This window comes from Silurus meridionalis, chromosome 27 (genome assembly GCF_014805685.1).
Source record: "Silurus meridionalis isolate SWU-2019-XX chromosome 27, ASM1480568v1, whole genome shotgun sequence".
In the NCBI taxonomy this organism is placed as follows: domain Eukaryota; kingdom Metazoa; phylum Chordata; class Actinopteri; order Siluriformes; family Siluridae; genus Silurus; species Silurus meridionalis.
The window spans coordinates 4,313,288-4,333,388 of record NC_060910.1 but is presented as its reverse complement, the minus strand read 5'-3'; the positions used below and the strand labels follow the sequence as shown (position 1 = coordinate 4,333,388).

General features: G+C 37.0%; 1 protein-coding gene across 1 annotated transcript in view; it reads left to right on the top strand.

Annotated features, from left to right (window-relative positions):
• Positions 1 to 14,440, top strand: part of nos1 (nitric oxide synthase 1 (neuronal)) — a 54,494-nt gene extending 40,054 nt beyond the window's left edge. The window contains exons 20-29 of the mRNA XM_046842102.1: positions 153 to 231; positions 2,710 to 2,903; positions 5,046 to 5,215; positions 8,507 to 8,717; positions 9,329 to 9,416; positions 9,700 to 9,821; positions 9,929 to 10,077; positions 10,690 to 10,884; positions 12,416 to 12,534; positions 13,996 to 14,440. Coding sequence (XP_046698058.1) covers positions 153 to 231; positions 2,710 to 2,903; positions 5,046 to 5,215; positions 8,507 to 8,717; positions 9,329 to 9,416; positions 9,700 to 9,821; positions 9,929 to 10,077; positions 10,690 to 10,884; positions 12,416 to 12,534; positions 13,996 to 14,011 — 1,343 coding nt within the window. The 3' untranslated portion in view covers positions 14,012 to 14,440. The remainder of the gene's footprint in view (positions 1 to 152; positions 232 to 2,709; positions 2,904 to 5,045; positions 5,216 to 8,506; positions 8,718 to 9,328; positions 9,417 to 9,699; positions 9,822 to 9,928; positions 10,078 to 10,689; positions 10,885 to 12,415; positions 12,535 to 13,995) is intronic.
• Positions 14,441 to 20,101: the final 5,661 nt, after the last annotated feature.

Below are 20,101 nucleotides of genomic sequence, written 5' to 3'. Positions count from 1 at the left end.
AGTATACTTGCTATAAACGTTATCATCAGTTTCATAGCTTTCAATGGATTTCCTTAGAATCTGCTTTGCTTTTATACCAGGGCAGTTATTTAGAATATCTTAAGTGGTTGTGTGCTTCAGGCTGTTGACCGACGCTCTATTCCCCTCCTCAGCTCTATACAGCATTCACAAGAAGAAGGTGTACGACGCCAAGTTCCTGATGAGACAGAATCTTCAGAGTGTCAAGTCAAAGTAAGTGATCTGATATCAGGCTTGGATCTCGGAGCACTTTAAAAGCATTAGGCGCACTAATGCAGTGTGCACCGAAGAGACACGAGGGCTCGTGTTTTCTTTCACGCACGCTTTGATATCAAGCTTCGAGCTCTTCAACCTCGAGGCGAGGTGTTGGCGCGGTGTGCTTTCATATCACGCTGCATCAGAGATGTCTTCTTGTTACACGTTTCAGAATGTCTCCACGCAGGTTGAAAAAGAAATTGTATGGAAAATGGGTTGCCAGGTAGCCTGCAAGGACCACATGAGTAGCCCTTGGGCCTTTTCTAAAAATATGTTTCCTACTATGTTAAATCATTGTTGATAATTATTATAAGAAATCATTAACATGATCAGTGTCTTCACATAGAGGAATATCATCAATTATTAATAATAACATACAATCAAAGGTAAATTGAGCAAATTCGTTTTTTCAGATCAAACTGTGTATTAAACTGGTAGCCCTTTACATTAAATAGTATTTAAGAAGTAGCTCTCAGTTTCATAAAGGTTGGTGACCCCTGATGTAAAGGATTAAGCAGCTACACTCCTGCTAGTATGATTGGTAGCCAGAATAAAAACAGCCATATTATTGCTTGCTTTTACTTGCTTGTGTTTATGCGTTGTATAAGTTTCCCAGAAACAGCCTGAGGAATATTTTCAGCTCTGAGAGAATATTTGGCCTGAACGCTGTGCTGATTGCGTCAGCATTTTTGATCTTTGACAGTGTTTGTTGCATACGTTTCAAGGATGATCTATTACCCCGTCCAGACAGACAGACAGACAGACAGACAGACAGACAGACAGACAGACAGACAGACAGACAGACAGACAGACAGACAGACAGAGATCTCACTACTTAATTTAAGTGCCTAGTCTAGCTTGTGTGTGTGAAATTTCCATTACATAAATATAAAGTTCTTAGAGGTAAAAAAAAAAGCAACAAACAAAAAATGTAGATTTAATTTCCTTGAAACTTTTCCATAGATATTTTTGGCTGGGCCTTTATTTTTTCTTCTCAAGAAAATCCAGGATTAGGATTATTAGGAAAATTTAAATGCTTTGAAATCCAAACACATCCTATACAAGCGTATGCCTCCTAAACTATAAATATTGCTGGAAAAGTTCACTATCCAAATACTTTTTGTACATACAGTATAGAGTGTAGTGTGTGGGTGGGTGTGTGTGTGTATATTAATCTACAAATATGTGTCTATTCCAGGTTGTGTTTTTATTAATTAATTTATTTTTAACCAAAGTACTGACAACTCTTTTATGTGTCTAGCGGGAAGCTGTAAGGAAGACGTAACACATTTCCTGATGCACTGAACTGAATGTTCTCGTTTGAAATCCATGTTCCACTGACCCTGAATTGAGATGGGGTGACGTGAACGAAGCGTTTTTTGTTATGTTCAGTGCTTATATTTTTATTCTCTGAGTGCAGCATTCTCATTTTTAGAAACACAGCAAACACATTGCTCTAAAAAAATAAATAAATAAATAAATCATTCTGAGGTACAAACAAGTTTAATATGTGGTGTTTGTGAAAATCCAGTTAATGCACAAGGACACTAATGTAATTGTGAACCATAATTGATTAACTTTGATTAAATATAATTGTCAGTCAATGGAATATTTATTGGTTTTGTTGCCAATTTTCGTAGTTTATTTATTTGTTTAGCTGATAATTTCAATGATAAAACTTTGTTAAATGGATGTTTGGAGATGTTTAATTGGGACAAAAGTACTGAAGGAGGAACAGTACTGTAAGTGCAGTGGCTGAGCTGCATCGTTAGAAGATTTAGTGTTGGACTTTTTTTTTTTTTTTTTTTTGGAAATGCTCTTCGAAAAACATTTATTAGCCCTTGCAATATATTTTGCCAGCTTTTATAGAAAAACTACCAAAACCATTGAAAATCTGGATAGAAGCGTATGGACTGCATTATCAGTTATTTACACAGCGTGCAAAATTACTCGTACAATGTGCAATTTTTATTTACGTACACCACTATTCAAAATGTATATACAATATATATTTTAATTAGAAAGTCTATTTGTGTATTGTACTTTTTGTAAATAAAGTAATTCCCATTTATAAATTAAAAAAAAACGTAAAAAACGGACACCACCCCAAAAAATGCTATTTTCTGTTTACAGTACTGTACTGTATTAACATTTTACTTTCTTTTTAATTAATAATTATATTTGTATTAATAAATGAAGTTAAATGTTAATACTGTACTGTAACATTTTACTTCATTTTTTAATTCATAATAATATTTTTGTTAATAAATGTCATTATTTCAACATAAAACAAAAACGCAGAAAAATTCCATTGTTTGTGGACTGCAATGTATCTGTCGCAATGGCAATAAACTTAAAACTTGCTAAAAAATAAACAAGGCCCATTAGCCCAATCTTTTAGCCCGTTCACTTGTTGTGTTTCTTCCTGACTCTTAGTCGATCTACTATATACGTCCAGCTCCATGCCAACAACCATGAGAGTCTCAGATACCTGCCTGGAGATCATCTGGGCATCTTCCCTGGCAACAAAGAAGACCTGGTAACTGCTCTGATTGACAAACTAGAGGATGCTCCTCCTGTCAATCAAATTGTGAGGGTGGAGTTTCTAGAGGAGAGGAACACAGCATTGGGTAAGAACATAGAACTTTCATCATCGCATTGACAATAAGAGCAAGTCTTTTAGTCTGAGGATACAAAGTGAAGAGGTGATGAAATAATCCTGAACAATGATATAATAATAATAATAATAATAATAATAATAATATTATTATTATTATTATTATTATTATTATTATATGAGTCCAAGAATAAGTGTGTGTTAAAGAGAGGAGGGCAGTGGAGTGGTCTGGTTGCAGGGAGAAGAGGTGGAGAAGGTGGAGGAGTTCAGGTACCTGGGGTCAACAGTGCAAAGTAATGGAAAGTGTTAAAGAAGTAAAGTGCAGGCAGGGTGAAGTGGGTGGAGAAGAGTGATAGCAGGAGTGATTTGTGATATAAGAGTATCTGCAAGAGTGAAAGGAAAGTTTATAGGACTGTGGTGAGACCTGAGATGATGTATGGTTTAGAGACAGTGGTATTGAGTAAAAGACAGGAGGTGGAGCTGGAGGTAGCAGAGCTGAAGATGTTGAGGTTTTCGTTGGGAGTGACGATGATGGACAGGATTAGGAAAGAGTTTATTAGAGGAACAGCGCATGTAGGACGTTTTGGAGACAAGGTGAGGGAGGTGAGATTGAGATGGTTTGGACATGTGCAGAGGAGGGACATGGGGTATATCAGTAGGAGAATGCTGAGGATGGAGCCACCAGGAAGGAGGAAAAGAGGAAGACCAATGAGGAGGTTTATGGATGTGGTGAGGGAAGACATGCAGGTAGTTGGGTTGAAAGAGGCAGATTTACAGGACAGGGGGGTATGGAGACGGATGATCCGCTGTGGCGCCCCCTAATGGGAGAAGCCGAAAGGAGATGAAGAATATATGAAACATTTATTTAAGAACTGTTACCAGGTATTTTATGAGAAACTACAAAGTATTAACATATTCATTGTAATCTAATGAGAAATTGGTCACTTTATACAGAATAAGATTAGATGATTGTCATTTTTTTTTACATGGATAGATATATAGAGAAAGACTAACATTAGCCTTTGCACTTTAATATACCAATTAAGAAAGCAAAATCATCACCCATCAGACCATGTAATAGTTTTTCTCACATCATCTAGTATTTCCAGAATTGAGAAGCAGAGATGCTGTAAATGCAACCTGGAATTGTATTCTGCCAGTAGGTTAAATAATAAATGAATAAAGAGTGTAATTATCTCAGCCTCTCAGCATGTCGGGATTTCTACACTCAGGCACATTTGTGTTCACTTGTGTAAGGAGGAAAACATGACTGGAAGAACAGGAATGGAAAAATAACAATAATGACCTTGTATCTGCCTCAGTGTTGATTGTGTGTATTCAGATTTCAAAAGTTGTCAGACATTGTTAAAAGTATGGAAACACCTAGTCTATTATGGTTTTGAGTGACACGTGGAACAGACTTATTAATTAAATAGATTTATTTTGACCAAACAAACATCTTTCCTGTTTTCAGTCTTACACAAGTTCCTCTGTTAGAGCAAATAATGTCAAAAATGGACTCATCTGTCCATAGAACTTTCTTCCAGTCATTCATTGTCTAGCTCCTGTGTTGTTTTTTTGATATTGCAATTTTACGTAGTTTGCTGAATATAAACAAGTGGAACATGCATGTGCATCAAAAGTGATAAAAGACTAGGTGTTTCCAAACTTCTGGTAGGCCTTGTGTGTGCATCTATCTATCTATCTGTCTGTCTGTCTGTCTGTCTGTCTGTCTGTCTGTTCTTGTTCCCTGGTTATTGGGGTCCTCTGAGGGACATTATATTGTTCACCTTTAGTCCCATTTAAAGAATTAAGTAGCTGAGACACTTTAAATGCAACCTGCCAGTAGGTTTAAAAAGACATCCATAAGCAGTATAATTATCTCAGCTTCTCAGCATGTAGCACCGTCCAGATGCAGGAGGTCAGTTGCACATTTTGTGTTGATCTATTAAATAATTAAATGCCGTCTAGACAGATATACAAAGGGCAGGCACAGGCACGATCTCCTATTCCTCGTTGTACACATTGTTGAAGTGCATTAAAAGCATGTATTCTGTTGACCTTTCAATGTCACTCTCGATGTAAGTGATCTCACAGCAGTACAATCTGTCTTCCTTGCGATATTAAACATGAATCGTTTTCTCTCCTTTCTTAGGCGTGATCAGTAACTGGACTAACGAGAGTCGGATTCCTCCATGCACCATTTATCAAGCGTTTAAATACTTCCTGGACATCACAACCCCTCTCAGCCCTCTGCTTCTACAACAGTTTGCTTTGTTAGCCACCAATGAGAAGCAGAGGAAGAGACTAGAGGTGCTCAGTAAGGTAAAAAAAATTTTTTTTAATTTGTGCTACCATTACAACCATGCAGTAATGATCACACAATGCATATGAACCACACATTTCAGTCTCACAAAAACCTATTAAAAAGAGTGTGTGTTTTTGTAATGTTCAGCCTAATTTGCCAGCTTTACTTATTTAGTTAACATATTCACATCCATCGTCCAGCATTTCCTCCATGCACAGCTGAAGATGACGATGGCGACTATGTGCATGACTCCGGCTTTGCTTTTCCAATTAGCTGCAATTTTCTCACTCGGATCGTTCATTACCCCTCCAACTGTCTCGCTTTCCTTCTGCCAGTCACTCAGTGTCAATGCCATTTACTTCTGCCTCCGAAATATTTCCCTCTCGCTTCCTCCCACTGTAAAACGGGCTTCGCAGTTCGGCACAACGTTGCTAAAAATGGCTGCCAAGCCGCTGAGTCACCCTGAAGCTGACTCTAAAGGAACGGACAGAATGATGGCGAATTGGGTGCATAGGGAAATAGACCAAAAAGCGATGGAATGGATGGAGATTAGGAGAGGAAAAAGTGTGTTCATTCCACACAGCATGCTTGTTGCAAAGGACTGCAAGAGGTATCTTTGTAAATCACTGTGTTATTTCAGGTGTTGCAGACTCTCCTGGAATTCTCTATGATTCTAAGTGACACCCCAGAGCACATAACATAACCAAGACCTGAGCGGTCCTGCTGTTTACAAACTGCTGTGTTCTTTACATACTCTCCACTATTTGCACTAGCTGCTCTAAAGCCTATGGCGTAGTTATGTTCTATATGCTTGTATGTGCTGCAGTGCTGTAAATTATTTATACCACTGGCCTGTCTGAATTCTGATTGGCTGGAATGTGATGACTTCCATAACTAAATGAAGCAAGGTGATGGGTGTGCTCTCGCTCTGGTTGCTATGTGTGAGTGCTTTTTTTTTTTTTGGCAATAAAAGGAAATCCGTCCTTCATGATGACATAATGGGCCATACTAAAAAAAAATAACTTTCTGAAATTTATCTGAACCTGAAAGGACTGTGTTTATCGCACAGAAATTCTGAGTCAGATATCCAAATCGCATTTTTTTTACTTTTGCCATGTTTAGCACGTGAATCCAACACTTTAACAGTGTCAGTAACTTAGTAAGACGACCCCTTTAAATGCAATACACTCTATTCTAATTAAAAGGCATGGCATATTACAATTTAGTTTTTTTCCAAAAGAAAGTAATCTGGCAAATTTTGTGGTGTAAGATGAATGAAACTCTTGGACATGCTGACAGGGAACAAAAACGCAATCTATCTATTTGACTTTTGGTGTGGCACATCATACGTGCCATAACTGTGATTTCTTCTTTGACAAAAGTTAGTAAAGCATTCGAAAGAGAAAATTTTGTAGTCAAGGCATGGCCAAGTCATCTACACTAGGTGCCGAATTGGCCACTCAAGACTTACACATTGGTTCCTACTGATGGATAAAGCTCCTTCCTTATGTCTCTGCGCTGTCATAGGTCTTATGTTAGGTAACATTCACTCTTAAACACATTTATATTGTAGTTTTTACAATGCTGCTAGGAAACTTTTATATGGGATTTTTTATAATGTATCACCTGAATGTGTATTATTTTTATTCTTTGTCTCATGTAAAAAATATTTTATATAGTAATATAGATTGTATGGATTTGTTGATGACCTAATGTTTGCCATGTATATAGCCTTGATGCTAACATGGCAATTGACAACAAACAAGCAAATTAACTTTGGTTAATTTTTATAATAAAAAAGTAAAATTTGATATAAAAAGTTATATTTATATTATTATTTTAGTAACATTACCTATGTATTTGCATATTTTTGCCACGTGAGCCAAATTATTATTAAAAACTTTCAAAATGATGCTTTTTTTAAGTATATCACCTCAAAGTTAAGTATTCCAACTAGATTAAATTCTTGTTTATAATCACATGTGAAGTCTTTTGCAAAGAAGTCACGTATGTTTTGGCTACAAAACCAAAAGAACAACTGAGAAAAGCTGTGTCGGCCCTCTTTTTTGGGCATATTGCCAGAAGCTGGGGACCACAAGGGCTTTTTGGCTGATGATGATGGGCATACAAGCCACATTTGAATCCGGAGGGTCATCCTCTTAGCTCTGTGTTTAAAATCGAGTCTGCATGGAAGCTACAATCGCTGCTCAAGCACCTGTGAACACTGAACTTATTTATATGCATATGAGCTCATAACTGAACAAAGCAGGAATTTCATGAACCAGTCGTGGATATTTAGGCTAGATGGACTAAAGTTTTTAAGTCCTGAGGAAACTGGTAATAAACAGGAAACAATGGCGTATTTGAATAAAGTGACTTGCAAAGGTAATCAAACCCTTGAGAATTATAATTGCATAATTGAGGACTGAATGGGAGGTGTGGCTTGTAAGAAACAATACTGACCAGTGAAGATACACCGATCAGGCAAAACATTGACATTATAAAATTATGACCAGTGAAGTGAAGAACACTGATGATCTCTTAATCATGGCACCTGTTAGTTGGTGGATATTTTTATTAGGCAGCAAGTGAAAATTTTTCCTCAAAGTTGACGTGTTAAAATCAGTAAAAATGGGTGAGCGTAAGGATTTGAGTGAGTTTGATGAAGACCAAATTGTGACATCTAGACGACTGGTTCAGAGCATCTCCAAAACTGCAGCTTTTGTGGGATGGTTCCGGTCTGCATTGGTCAGTATCCATCAAAAGTGCTCCATGGAAGGAACAGTGGTGAACCGGCGACAGGGTCATGGGCGGCCGAGGCTCATTGATGCACGTGAGAAGCGAAGACTGGTCCGTGTGGTCCGATCCAAGACTGCTGAAGAAGTTAATGCTTGATGGGTCAGAACTGTTTAGCAGCAAAAGGGGGACCAACACAATATTAGGCAGGTGGTCATAATGTTATGCCTGATTGGTGTAAATTGTATTTTTTTAAATATTTTTTTGTGTTGTAATGACAAGTTTGAGATGTTTCCAAAGATTCAAAATGCCAAGTTTGGTGAAAACTTAATGCAGACCATACCATAATTACCACCATATCTACAGGGAGATTTAGTGGTTGCAGCTTTATGTTCATGAAGGTGTTGGAATACTAATGCAAGCAGCATTTTGCGGGTTTTCATTTTAAGATTTACTTACAATAATTCTGCATAGTACAGGATGTTCAATGTACCATTTAAATATTTCTCAAAATTCAATACACTGAAAAACATGATGTTCAAGCGAAATTGCTGTCGTGTCTGTGCATGCAGGGTCTACAGGAGTATGAAGAGTGGAAGTGGTACAATAACCCTACCATGGTGGAGATATTGGAGGAGTTTCCATCTCTCCAGGTGCCCTGTACACTTCTCCTTACCCAACTGCCCCTGCTTCAGCCACGCTACTACTCCATCAGCTCCTCACCAGACCTTCACCCAGGCGAGATTCACCTCACTGTGGCTGTGGTTTCCTACCGCACTCGGGGTAAGACAAAGAATTACACAAAAAGCCAAAACAAACCTATTAGGTATTTAATGAGAAGGAGTGAACCAATAATCCGTTTTTATGCAGTATGTACAAACTTCTAAAGTGGAAATAAACCTGTTAAGCAAAAGAATGAAGTAAATTCAGAACACTTAGGCCAACATAACCAAAACCGGCACTTCTAAACACTTAGAAAGCATTTGAACCTGTCACTGACTCCAGCCTTCTGTTCTTGCAACTTAGCAATTACTGGCAATTTTGCATGAAGTGCAATACACCAAGGGCCTTCTTACTTTCAGCAGCTCTTTTGGCAGAAACGGGATCATTTAGTTGATTTGTTACGACTGATTTGATCGAAATAAAGACGGTAATCATCTCTCGCACTTACGAGGTGACCTCTCGCACTCCTCCACTCGTTCTCCTCACCCTTCTCACTAAATGCATTTTAAACATCAAATGATGTACATAATAGCTTAATTGCCAGTTAAATTATAGCAGTCCCAATCCATCTGAGATGCACTCTGTCAGACCCCAGCTGGCTTAATCACTAGGCATCCGATTAGTGCTGGAGAGGTGTTCAGTCAAACAAGCATATGTTTAAATCTGTGCAGACGGAGCCGGTCCTATCCACCACGGAGTGTGTTCATCCTGGCTCAACAGCTTAGAGGCGGACGAAATGGTGCCCTGCTTCGTCAGAGGGTAAAATTCTTTTCCACGGTATCAGTAACATGTCCAATTGAATTTTATTGAAGACACAATTCCTGGTCTTTTTGAAATCACCTGTGCTTTTTACTTACCCAATGTGGATGGAGATCATTTTAGGGTCGGCTGAATTAACACTTTTCACCAAGCAGTATTTTGAAAATGGCTTTAACAGTCTGTTCAATCTGTTAATTTTGGAAATGAGCAGAAAAAAATTAAACACAACAAATACATTTTTGTACATTTTAAATAATTTTTAAATTGTTATTATTTGTGCCAGAGCTCCAACCTTCCGCATGCCAAAAGACAGCAAAGTCCCCTGCATCCTTATTGGACCAGGAACAGGCATTGCTCCCTTCAGAAGCTTCTGGCAACAGAGACTTTATGACCTTGAAAATAAAGGTAGGTTTTACCCCTAGAATGTAAATTCATACCTTCACGCACCCATGACACATTTTCAACAAAGTATACATGATGTGAGTCAGCGTTTTATGGATCTCTTGAAACAGGCATTAAGTCTTGTCCAATGCTCCTGGTGTTTGGGTGTCGACAGTCGCAAATGGACCACATCTACAAGGAGGAGACCATCCAGGCCAAGAACAAGGAAGTGTTTAAAGAACTCTACACTGCGTACTCACGGGAGCCTGGAAGACCCAAGGTTAACATATGAACAAATAATGAGAATAATTTTGCAACATTTAGATCATGAAATATACTGCAAAGTTTATTCAATTAGATTAGAGCAGCAATCTGCAGACTCACCCAAGTAAACAATCTAGAAAGTCTGCAATTCATATATATTTGTAGACCTACTCCTCAGCTGGAGTGACGGTTTGGAATGCGATGTTTGTTGAACCCCTACTGCTTTACAAATTATTATGGGATCAGCAACAGTGAAGTGAGATCCATCCACAATACGTTCCTTATATTTAGTCAGACTAATGGATCTTGTAAGGGTAGTAAATGAGATGTTTTTCAAATGCTGCTTACTCTTCATACTGGAACACAGTGTGTCCTTGTATAACAGGCAAGTTTTATATATTGTGAAAAACATGGGCGCGCTTTGAAGAAAACGACACCATGAAACGCAGCCGAATAGAAAACGCAGGTGTCTCATTCACAGCATAAAAGTGTGGAATGGGAACAGTGACGCTGCAAAAGTTCTTTTGTTGTAATGTAAACCGCATTTCCACGAACATGGACACTTTTCTAGTTTCTCATTACCATCTGTCTACTATTCTATCTTCACATCTGTTTTTGTCTTTCACAGAAATATGTTCAGGACGTCCTTCGGGAGCAATTGTCTGAGACTGTGTATCGATATTTGAAAGAGGAAGGGGGACATATTTATGTGTGTGGGGATGTGACTATGGCTGGAGACGTGCTGAAGACTGTCCAGCAGATCATCAAACTACATGGCAACATGACTTTGGAGGATGCAGGGTTCTACATCAGCAAGCTAAGGGTCAGACCCGCTTTGAATTACTTAGCTTTATTAATATTTCATTGTCCAGTGAAATTGTATTATATGTATTAGCATTTCTTCTATCCACATGCTATAATTAGCCCCACATGAACGCAGTGAAAATAGTTATGTATGTGCGTAGTGAACAATTGATATTTAATTAAAGCACTTTACCATTCGGGTGTTAAAATGCACCTCTCTGGCTCAGACCTGACAACATTGCTGCACTTGCAATTGTTTGAGCAATGAAGGTCTGGCTTTTATGCCAGCTATGCTTTATTTGACTTATTGAGGTTATAATGCATAATTTCTGACCTTCAACTCAGAAAAGACAAATAAAGATTACTTTGAAATTATATATTATATGTATACAGTGGAACCTCGGAGCTCGCGAGGGTTAGGGACCACAACCGGTCACGAGTTCCGAATTTTCGCGACCTTTTGATACGCCCCTTCCAACCCAGTAAAAACCCAAAGAACACTATTCGAAATCGATTTAAATGAGTAAATAACACTATTTCACTCCATAACACTTAATTATTAGACTATTTTAACAATACTTTATGTAAATTAACAGCAATTACAATGCTTAATTAAAAAAAATAAAGTACAGGTACAGTAAAGTATGCAGTAGAGAAGTACAGAAAATACAGTACAATACAGTAAATACAGTAATGGGTACTCACTTTATATAGTATGCTGAAGTGTGTTTTAATGAGATATACCTTAATTAGAAATGTTAAAACTAGCGTTTTAAGCAGCTCGCGGTTGCTCACGAGCCGATCTGAATGAGAGTAGCTGTTCGGAGTGAAAGTCGCGAGCATGCGAGGTCGCGAGCGCTGAGGCCGCGAGCTCCGAGGTTCCACTGTATGTGTATTGAGGCCTGTGTTCTAATTGTTTTTTCAGTGACAGATTCACATTTGTGGCCTTGTGTTGATTGGTTCCAGAGATGTAGTCTCTGTATTAGCAAGCTACAGTAAAGAAGATTTGTGCTGGTGGAAGAGATGTGGCTTCTGTGTAGGTTAGTCCCAGTAAAGGTGGTGTGTGTAGGTTAGTCCCAGTAAAGGTGGTGTGTGTAGGTTAGTCCCAGTAAAGGAGGTGTGGCCTCTGTGTAGGTTAGTCTCAGTAAAGGAGGTGTTTACCTTTATGTTGGTCAGTGTTGGTGAACTTCAGTGTGGCCTCTTTGCTCTTAATAATTAAACTGCTTAACATAATTTTTCATAAAAAATTTTTTTTGCACAATTACATTACTTTTCATTACGTAAAACTTAGTAAGTAGACTGCAAGACATAAATCATTAGCGGCTTCAAGTCTTTTTTTATACACAAGATTGATTATGTAATCTCAGATGGAGACTCTGTTTAATCAGAGAATTTCTAGTTTAATCTTCCCCTCATTTCGAGTTTTATTTTGCCCTTACTCTCCTTTGAACTAGCAAATAAGTTTTGTAAGGGCTTTCGATTATGTAAGGAAAATGAAAAATATTTTTGTTGTGCGTGTGACATATTTTTCTGTCTGCACATTGACGCAGGATGAAAATCGTTACCATGAAGACATTTTTGGCGTTACTCTGCGTACCTACGAGGTGACGAACCGGCTGAGGTCAGAGTCCATCGCGTACATTGAAGAGAGTAAGAAAGACACAGATGAGTGAGTGTTTCCTCCTTTTTTTTTATTTAGTTAAATATCTTTTTGTAAAAGCATGTTGATGTGGTTGAAATAATGCACTTGAAAGTTCAGCGTTAGTTGCAACGAAGTGTCATTATAGTGGAATTATAAATGTTGTGATATTTTCCTAGTACTTTTCCAAGATATCTGAGGGAGAGGATTATATTCCTGATATCATATTCCTGACAAATTTGTCATTTGCAAAATTCTAAATCATTCTGCAAAAGCTAGATTTATTCAGTAGCTCACTCGCTTGTGCAAGTTTTATCCTTTTCTCAGTTGCCTAAAGTTGCCTAAGTTTACCTAAAGTTTTCACAACTAGCATTTTCCATTGATTTTTTTTCCACTGATATTAGGGGTTTACCGGTAGACAAAATTCACTTTTCAGTACGTACCTCAGCTTCTAAGTCACATTTCGGTACAGTTCGGGGGGGAAGAAATGCAAAAACATAAAATTACTTGTAGTTTTTTTATGTACGCAGTTTATTATTATTAATATTTCTGATCATTCACATTTGAACAGTTTATATTTTTAAAACAATTTAAAATAAAATGCCTGCTTGGTCAAATAATATATTAAATAATATCATTTTTTATTACATTATTATATTTTTATTATAATTTATATTTAAAAAAAAATAAATTATAATTATTTTATAAAACCAAATTATAATACATTAAATTAATGCAATACACCTTTTTGAGTAATCAATTAAATTGGCACAAATTAAATTGATTAAATAAAATCAAATAAATGGAAAAATGTAATTAAATAGTTTACATTTGTCAGACCTCATTTGGGTAATACAGATTTACTCCCTCGCTATAAGAAATTGTCAGGATTTTTTCCGTTTAAGAGAAATGATTGAAGTTGAACATAAAACGTGAAGGAATCCATAACGCTAGCAATTTAGCGCTTTCATGCATGCGCAAAACAAATCTTATTTCCGGTACTAAATCTAGTCCTGGCATTGTTGTGTATGTTTTCGGTATATTTCGGTATGTACATGTACCGTTACACCCCTACTGATTGCCTTATAAACAGGCATTTCTTATGTTTCTAAGTTGTTGTTTTTTTGCCAGAAGAATCGGAATGCCTTTTCAGCAGGAGTGCTCTTTGCTCTCGACATTAGCGCAGCTACCTCAGAAGCCAGCGTGTTAACCGTAACTATAGAAACTGTGATGGAGAACAGTGCTGTCAAGTAGAACTGTGCTGTAACAGGATTAGTGCTGAGCGAGTGGCTCCTTTACGGCAGCTCGTTCGCTTGTGCTAGCGCCGATAAGAGCCTGTTCACCCGGCACTCTTTGAGAGAGCTGCGCTCGCAACACGCTAATTAGCGTATACCAACGTGTTTGTTCCGTGAGACAAGTCTCTTCAAAATCTTTGCATTCCAGATGAACCTTGTTTTAATTGTCCTCTCCTCTTTTGTCTGTTTATTGCAGGGTGTTTTGTTCATAAAGCTCCGTTTTGTTTCTTGGATTTCCGGATTTCAGGAGCGACAATGAGAGACAAAAAAAAAAGAAAAGAATCAACTGCTACTGTCTCAAGTTTGTCTCAAGTTTGTCTTTTTTTTTTTCAGTTTTTGTTTTCACTCTTTGGTAGTTTCTAATGCATTTGTGGGATTGGAATCAGCACTGATATTATGACTTTTCCCCTCTTTCTTTCTTTGCTGGTTTCCGGAATGCACTTTTGATCTCATGTATGTACATGTCCAAAAAAATAATAATTCTCTTCTTTATGAATAAGTTGTGCACATTTGGCATCTGAATTCAAATCTGCCTTTTGTGGATGCATGCGCAAGACCTATGATGTCAAGTCCTGATATATTATCACATGTAAACACATTAGCTGTTAAATGTTGTTGATTAAAAAACGGTTCAGATTTGAGTTTTGGGTCACTGTGAGCATCGTATCGTGTCCTGGTCGAGAACTACAAACGCCATCGGAGGCTTTTCAGTGTTTTCTCAAGGCTGATTTCAATGCATGCTCTGTGATTGCTGACCGAATTAGTGGCAGCTTCAGCATCGATACGTGATCACGTCATCCCAAACGAGTGCGTTAAAACCAAACCGGACTGCAAACAGAATCATAATGTAACGCTTTTCCAGCGAGTCATCATATTGTGTCTGGTTTGAGTCGTAGGTGAAAATGAGGTGAAGGTAACTGGGTGAGGAAATCTACAATTTCAGCAAGTGTTTTTGTCAAATGTCATCCATTGGCTATATCAAAAGTTGTGGTGATACATTTGCGCATGTTTTCTTTCTCAGATTTATCTCAGTCAGGTTTAAAGGAAAAAAATTATAAATCCAGTTTCTGTTCATAAATTCTATACACAAACCTATTTTTTTATGACTTTTGACTTCAAATCTTATTTACATTTATAAAGCAACAGCCTTCCAGAAGATCTCATTAACTGGACTTCAATGGCTCCATGTGTTCCAGCCAAAAACATGAAATTATTTAATGAAATTAAACGTAATTGTTGATATAATTCAGATTTCTGTTAAGGGGTCGTTAATGTAACGTGCATGGAAGGAATCTCCAGTGTCAGCACTTTTCCTGTGGTGATATTAGAGAAAGAAAACACTACAATAGTACAATACAGTGTACTATTGGAGGACAAATAATAAGTGACCGAGATGTGAGGATGTGGTGACAGGACCCCCGGTTTTCCTTTGGATAGATAGTAAAGTCATATGAGTGCAGGCTGAAGTTCAGGGTTGGGTTATGGCATTAAAACTTTCTTCATGACAAAGTTGTGGAGCAAATCTTCAGTCAGTACAGTGTAAGAACAGGTTTTAATATAGTCTGTGTCCTTTAAGGCAGTGGTCTCCAACCTCCGGGCCGCAGACCGGCATTGGTACCGGGCCCCACAGAAAGAAAACAGAACATACATTATTTTCATTTTATTTATTATCTGATTTGGTTTTATTTTTTGGAAAATGACCGGATTCTCTCCACCACATCTGTCTATGACTCACTCCTGATGCATGTCATGATGCCTCAGTCACATGTCTTACCTCCATCCCCTACCTTCTTGAAGGGGCTTCTCCAGCTGCTAACACATAATACATTACTGCCAAATTCAAACCCCCAAGCGAGCAAAATGAACAAACAACAACACAGTGGATTCACGTTTATTATTATATTTAGAAAATACCAGTTTTTATGCCGATCGTATCATTTTATTTTGTTGTATTTATCCACCACTCCTTAAAGACCGGTCCGTGTAAATATTGTCCGACATTAAAGCGGTCCGTGGTGCAAAAAAGGTTAGGGACCACTGCATTAAGTGACAAAAAGTTATTTATATTTCTGCTATATTAATTTTACTGCATTATTTTATTTTTAACAATATGGATTATATTTCTCACTTATTCGGTATCGATTTATATTTGATACAAACATCATCATCATCATCATCATCATTATTTGAGTCCACTATGTATGAGATAATGCACTTTTGTTCAGGTGCTTATTCACCTCTATGCCGTGTATTAAAATGGTGTAACCTACACCTAGTCGTGGATTATACAGTTTGTACCATGCTCAGTTGCTCACATCGACGATTTAAATCTTTCAATAACGTGAACAAATAAAAAAGAGGTTTGCTTTTGTTAGTTAGTATTTCTATACAGCTCAGTTGATCTTAAATTCTGCTTCTCCTAAATCAAATCCAAAAATAAAGTAGTGCGATATAGGTTATAGTTGTTGAATTAAATATAATATATATACCGTATTTTTCGGACTATAAGCTGCTACTTTTTTCCCACGTTTTGAACCCCACGGCTTAAACAAAGAAGCGGCTAATTTATGAATTTTTCCTGGGTTTTTCCCGGTTTCACAAACTTCAAGCCAAAAAACTGAACCCTATAACATTAGACCAATGAAATTTCTGAACGGAAACGAAAAAACGCACCTCACCTGTGTTCTGAGCTGCACGGCATCGGGAGAAAAAACTTCCACCGGTGTTGATTTTTAAACACACAACGATGCCAAATGATAAACTCCTGAGATAAATAGTTGTGAAATGAAGGAGGAAGACAGTGAACAATGACTTTCTTGGTCGGCTACTGTTTAGATACAAGCCGTTATAACGCGTTGAGTCAGGGTGAAGGGAGAGCTCACTAACTTGCTTATTCCCAAAATGCCGCTCTGTTCTTAAAAGAGCCACAACATATTTCACCCGTTACACCGTGTAACAGACACTGTCTTTCATTAAAGCCTGTGTAAAGTTCATTAGTTTCAGTGTAGGAAACCTGCGACTTATAGACAGGTGCGGCTTATTTATGTTTAAAATAAAAATCTTTGTCAAATTCAGTGGGTGTGGCTTATATATGGGTGCGCTTTATAGTCCGGAAATTACGGTAGATATACAAGCAGAAAAGTTTTTTGAGTTATGCACATCTACTACTAATGAAGCTGTTATATTTCTCCTTTAAACATTTCCTTCTCCAGTTCTTCAAATTTATGTCGACCCATTTATCAAAATCAGCATATTTCCCCATATTTAGTTAATGCAAAAAAATCCATTATTTATCTCTATGCGGTCATTGGGGAAATGTTTTCAAAAGCTGTATCACTCTGTATGTTGCTATTGGTTACAGCTGTTTATATGGGAGTTTGTTTAGTTATAAGTCACTTGGTTTAGCGGTGATGAAACTGACCGGAAGTACCTGTGCAGAATTAAACATTCAAACTGACCATGATATAAAATAGACTCAAACTAAAATGCAAAGTCACAACTACACAACTTCACTTAGGATTTATGTTCATTTGACAACAAAAAGTCTGCATATGTTGGAATAATCCAGATAAATGCTTGTTGGTCATCATTAAAATCCTAATCAATTCTTTTTCTTCTCTTCAACCCTAAAGTTACTTTAACACCAGGTCAGTGGTGCAGAAGATTTGATTTGGAATGAAAGAAGAATATCTGAATTGCGAAAAAAAAAATTTTAATCAGAATTTATTAAGTGTTTGAAGGCAAGACCTTATGTTTTTTAATACTATTGATAAATCAACACCAATTACATAAATAGATTGTTCCCCCATGAGGTCTGAGACATATTAAATGCTTTCCAATCCCACCACCTAATAAAGAGAGGGGATTGGGTTTTTTTTCTTCGTTATTTAGACCCCTGAGTTTCCTCGAGGGATTTGGATAATGTCACAACCAGACCATCACTGTGTTCATACTGTTCTAATCACAAACCCACACATTTTTAGTTTTAGAGCTTTTTTTTAATTCATTTGTTTTTGGAAGGGTTGCAAAGTCACTTTTATTTATTTACTTAATTTTTAATTTCTCATTGTTACATATTTGAGATTTGTTAAAAAAAAAAACATTTATATGATACATTATTAGTTATGGAAGCCAGTTTCCATCATGTTGGGAAAAAAAAAAAGTTTACATAATTGCAACTTTGCAATTTCAACTTGCCTCAAAATTGCAAGAAAAAACGCAGTAATTGCGAGGAATAAATTAGAATTTTTTTTTTTTTTTTTTGCTGGAAACTGACTTCCATAGGATTAGTTAATCAAAGCGAAATCTTGTATCATAAAAAAAACTTTATGTATTGTAAAAATTTGTGCTGTCGATTTATTTGATTGTTTTACTTTATCTTTCCAAATTTTTGACTCCAGTCAAAGTGTCAAATTCCCCTTTATCAAACTCTCAAGCATCTCTGTTTTATCATCAATTCTCTGGATTGTTTCCCTCCATAAAAAGTGCATATACACTGGTTATATACACATGTTCCGAGGCTGCGTCAATATATTCGACGATGTATAAGAATTTTCAAAGAATGTATTTCGAATATGGGTCCTGTTTTTTCCAGGTTTTTTGTTGCTTGTTTAGAAATAATGTAATGGAGGGAATTGATTTCTTGTCTGGTCCATACTTTTTTTTCTTTTGCTTTTGGAGAACCGGAAGCAAATGCATGAATCCACTGTGTCCTGTTTTTCTTATTCAGCACTGTGTCTAGTCAACTATTGTGACAGAAAAAAAACCTTGAGGGACTCTTTCTATGTTTTCTTTCTTTTTTGTCGCTGCTGCTAAAAGAAAAACGAAACATTAAAAAAAAGAACTCCATTCACTGCTGTGAACCTGCGAAATCGTGCAACGCCTGAACCTTAAAGCGTTCGCCATTTTAACACATTTTCTTTATTGCATATTCCAAGAACCTTTGCATCTACTTAATAATAAAACAACATTTATATGTCACACGTTGTGTGTCTGTGTCTTTTATTGCTGGGTTTTTTGTATTATTTAATGCTGTTTAATTATTTTTTAGAAAGTTGTTTGTGTGTTTTTTATTTATTTATTTATTTATTTATTTTTTTTTTATAAACAAGAGCAGCTCTAACAGTAGATTAGGCTGCACGGTATTTTGGCAGATGCTCTCATCCAGAGCAATTTAAAATTGTCTCATTTTTATACAACTAAATAGTTAAAGGTTAAAGGATGAAGGTTTCCCCTTGCTCAGGGGCCCAGTAACATTTTGATGTTTTGAGGAATCGAAACTTCTGACCATCCGATCCAAAATTCAACATCTGAGGTACGAAGTGGTGTCAAAAAGTTTCAAGAGAGTACTTGATCTGTTTACACACTATCACCTTCAAAATAATCCCCTTGCGGAGCAATTCATCGCTCCCAAAGTTCCTGCCACTTCTGGAACGTGTCCTGGAAGTCTTTTTGAAGCGTCTCAAACACCTTCTGCTGTTCATGCTGGATCTCTGCAGTGGTGTCAAAACGGTAACCTTTAAGCCGCATGTTCAGGAAGAGAAGCACGTGGTCAGAACAGCACCAGTTACACCATGAGTCTAAACTTTTTGATACCCCTTTGTGGTATTACACTATGAAGAAGATCAAACATCTAAAACCTGCGAATAAAATATGATTGAACAAAAAAGTAGATTTGCTGACATTGAGAAGTTCGTTTGATGATCTAAGGAAGGAGTCTTTAGTGTCTGCACTTTGCACGTTTGACCACTGGGTTTTCATGATTTTAATTATTTATTTATTGGGAGGGGGGGGAATTTTTGCATAAATTCAAGACAGAAAAAGAAAGAAGATGGTGAGGAAACGACTATGTTAAGTTGTAACACAAGTGATGACTGGAACTGGATTTAAAAAAGTAAAGAGCTCGGTTGTTTATATTTCTGTAAAAAGCTGCAGTTCTACACAAAATTGTGCTATTAAAGGTAATAGATAAATAAAAAAAAAAAACAAAAGCACATCCTCAAGTGATTAACTTTTTCATACACACACACACACACACACACACACACACACACACACACACACACACATATATACATGCAGTACTAAGCAGTGTTAGACAGGTGTGGAAAAATGCTCTAAAGTAAAAATACAAAAATAATCATTGTTTTATAATAAATATGTTGTTAAATCTGGATCTATATCTATGCATGCATATTATACTATATATTCATAAAGGGTTCCTGTAATAGTTCTTTGTGGTCAGGTTGGTTCCTATAGAAACCTCACGTGTCTGAGTCTCATGTCAGTTGTTCTCGGTCACA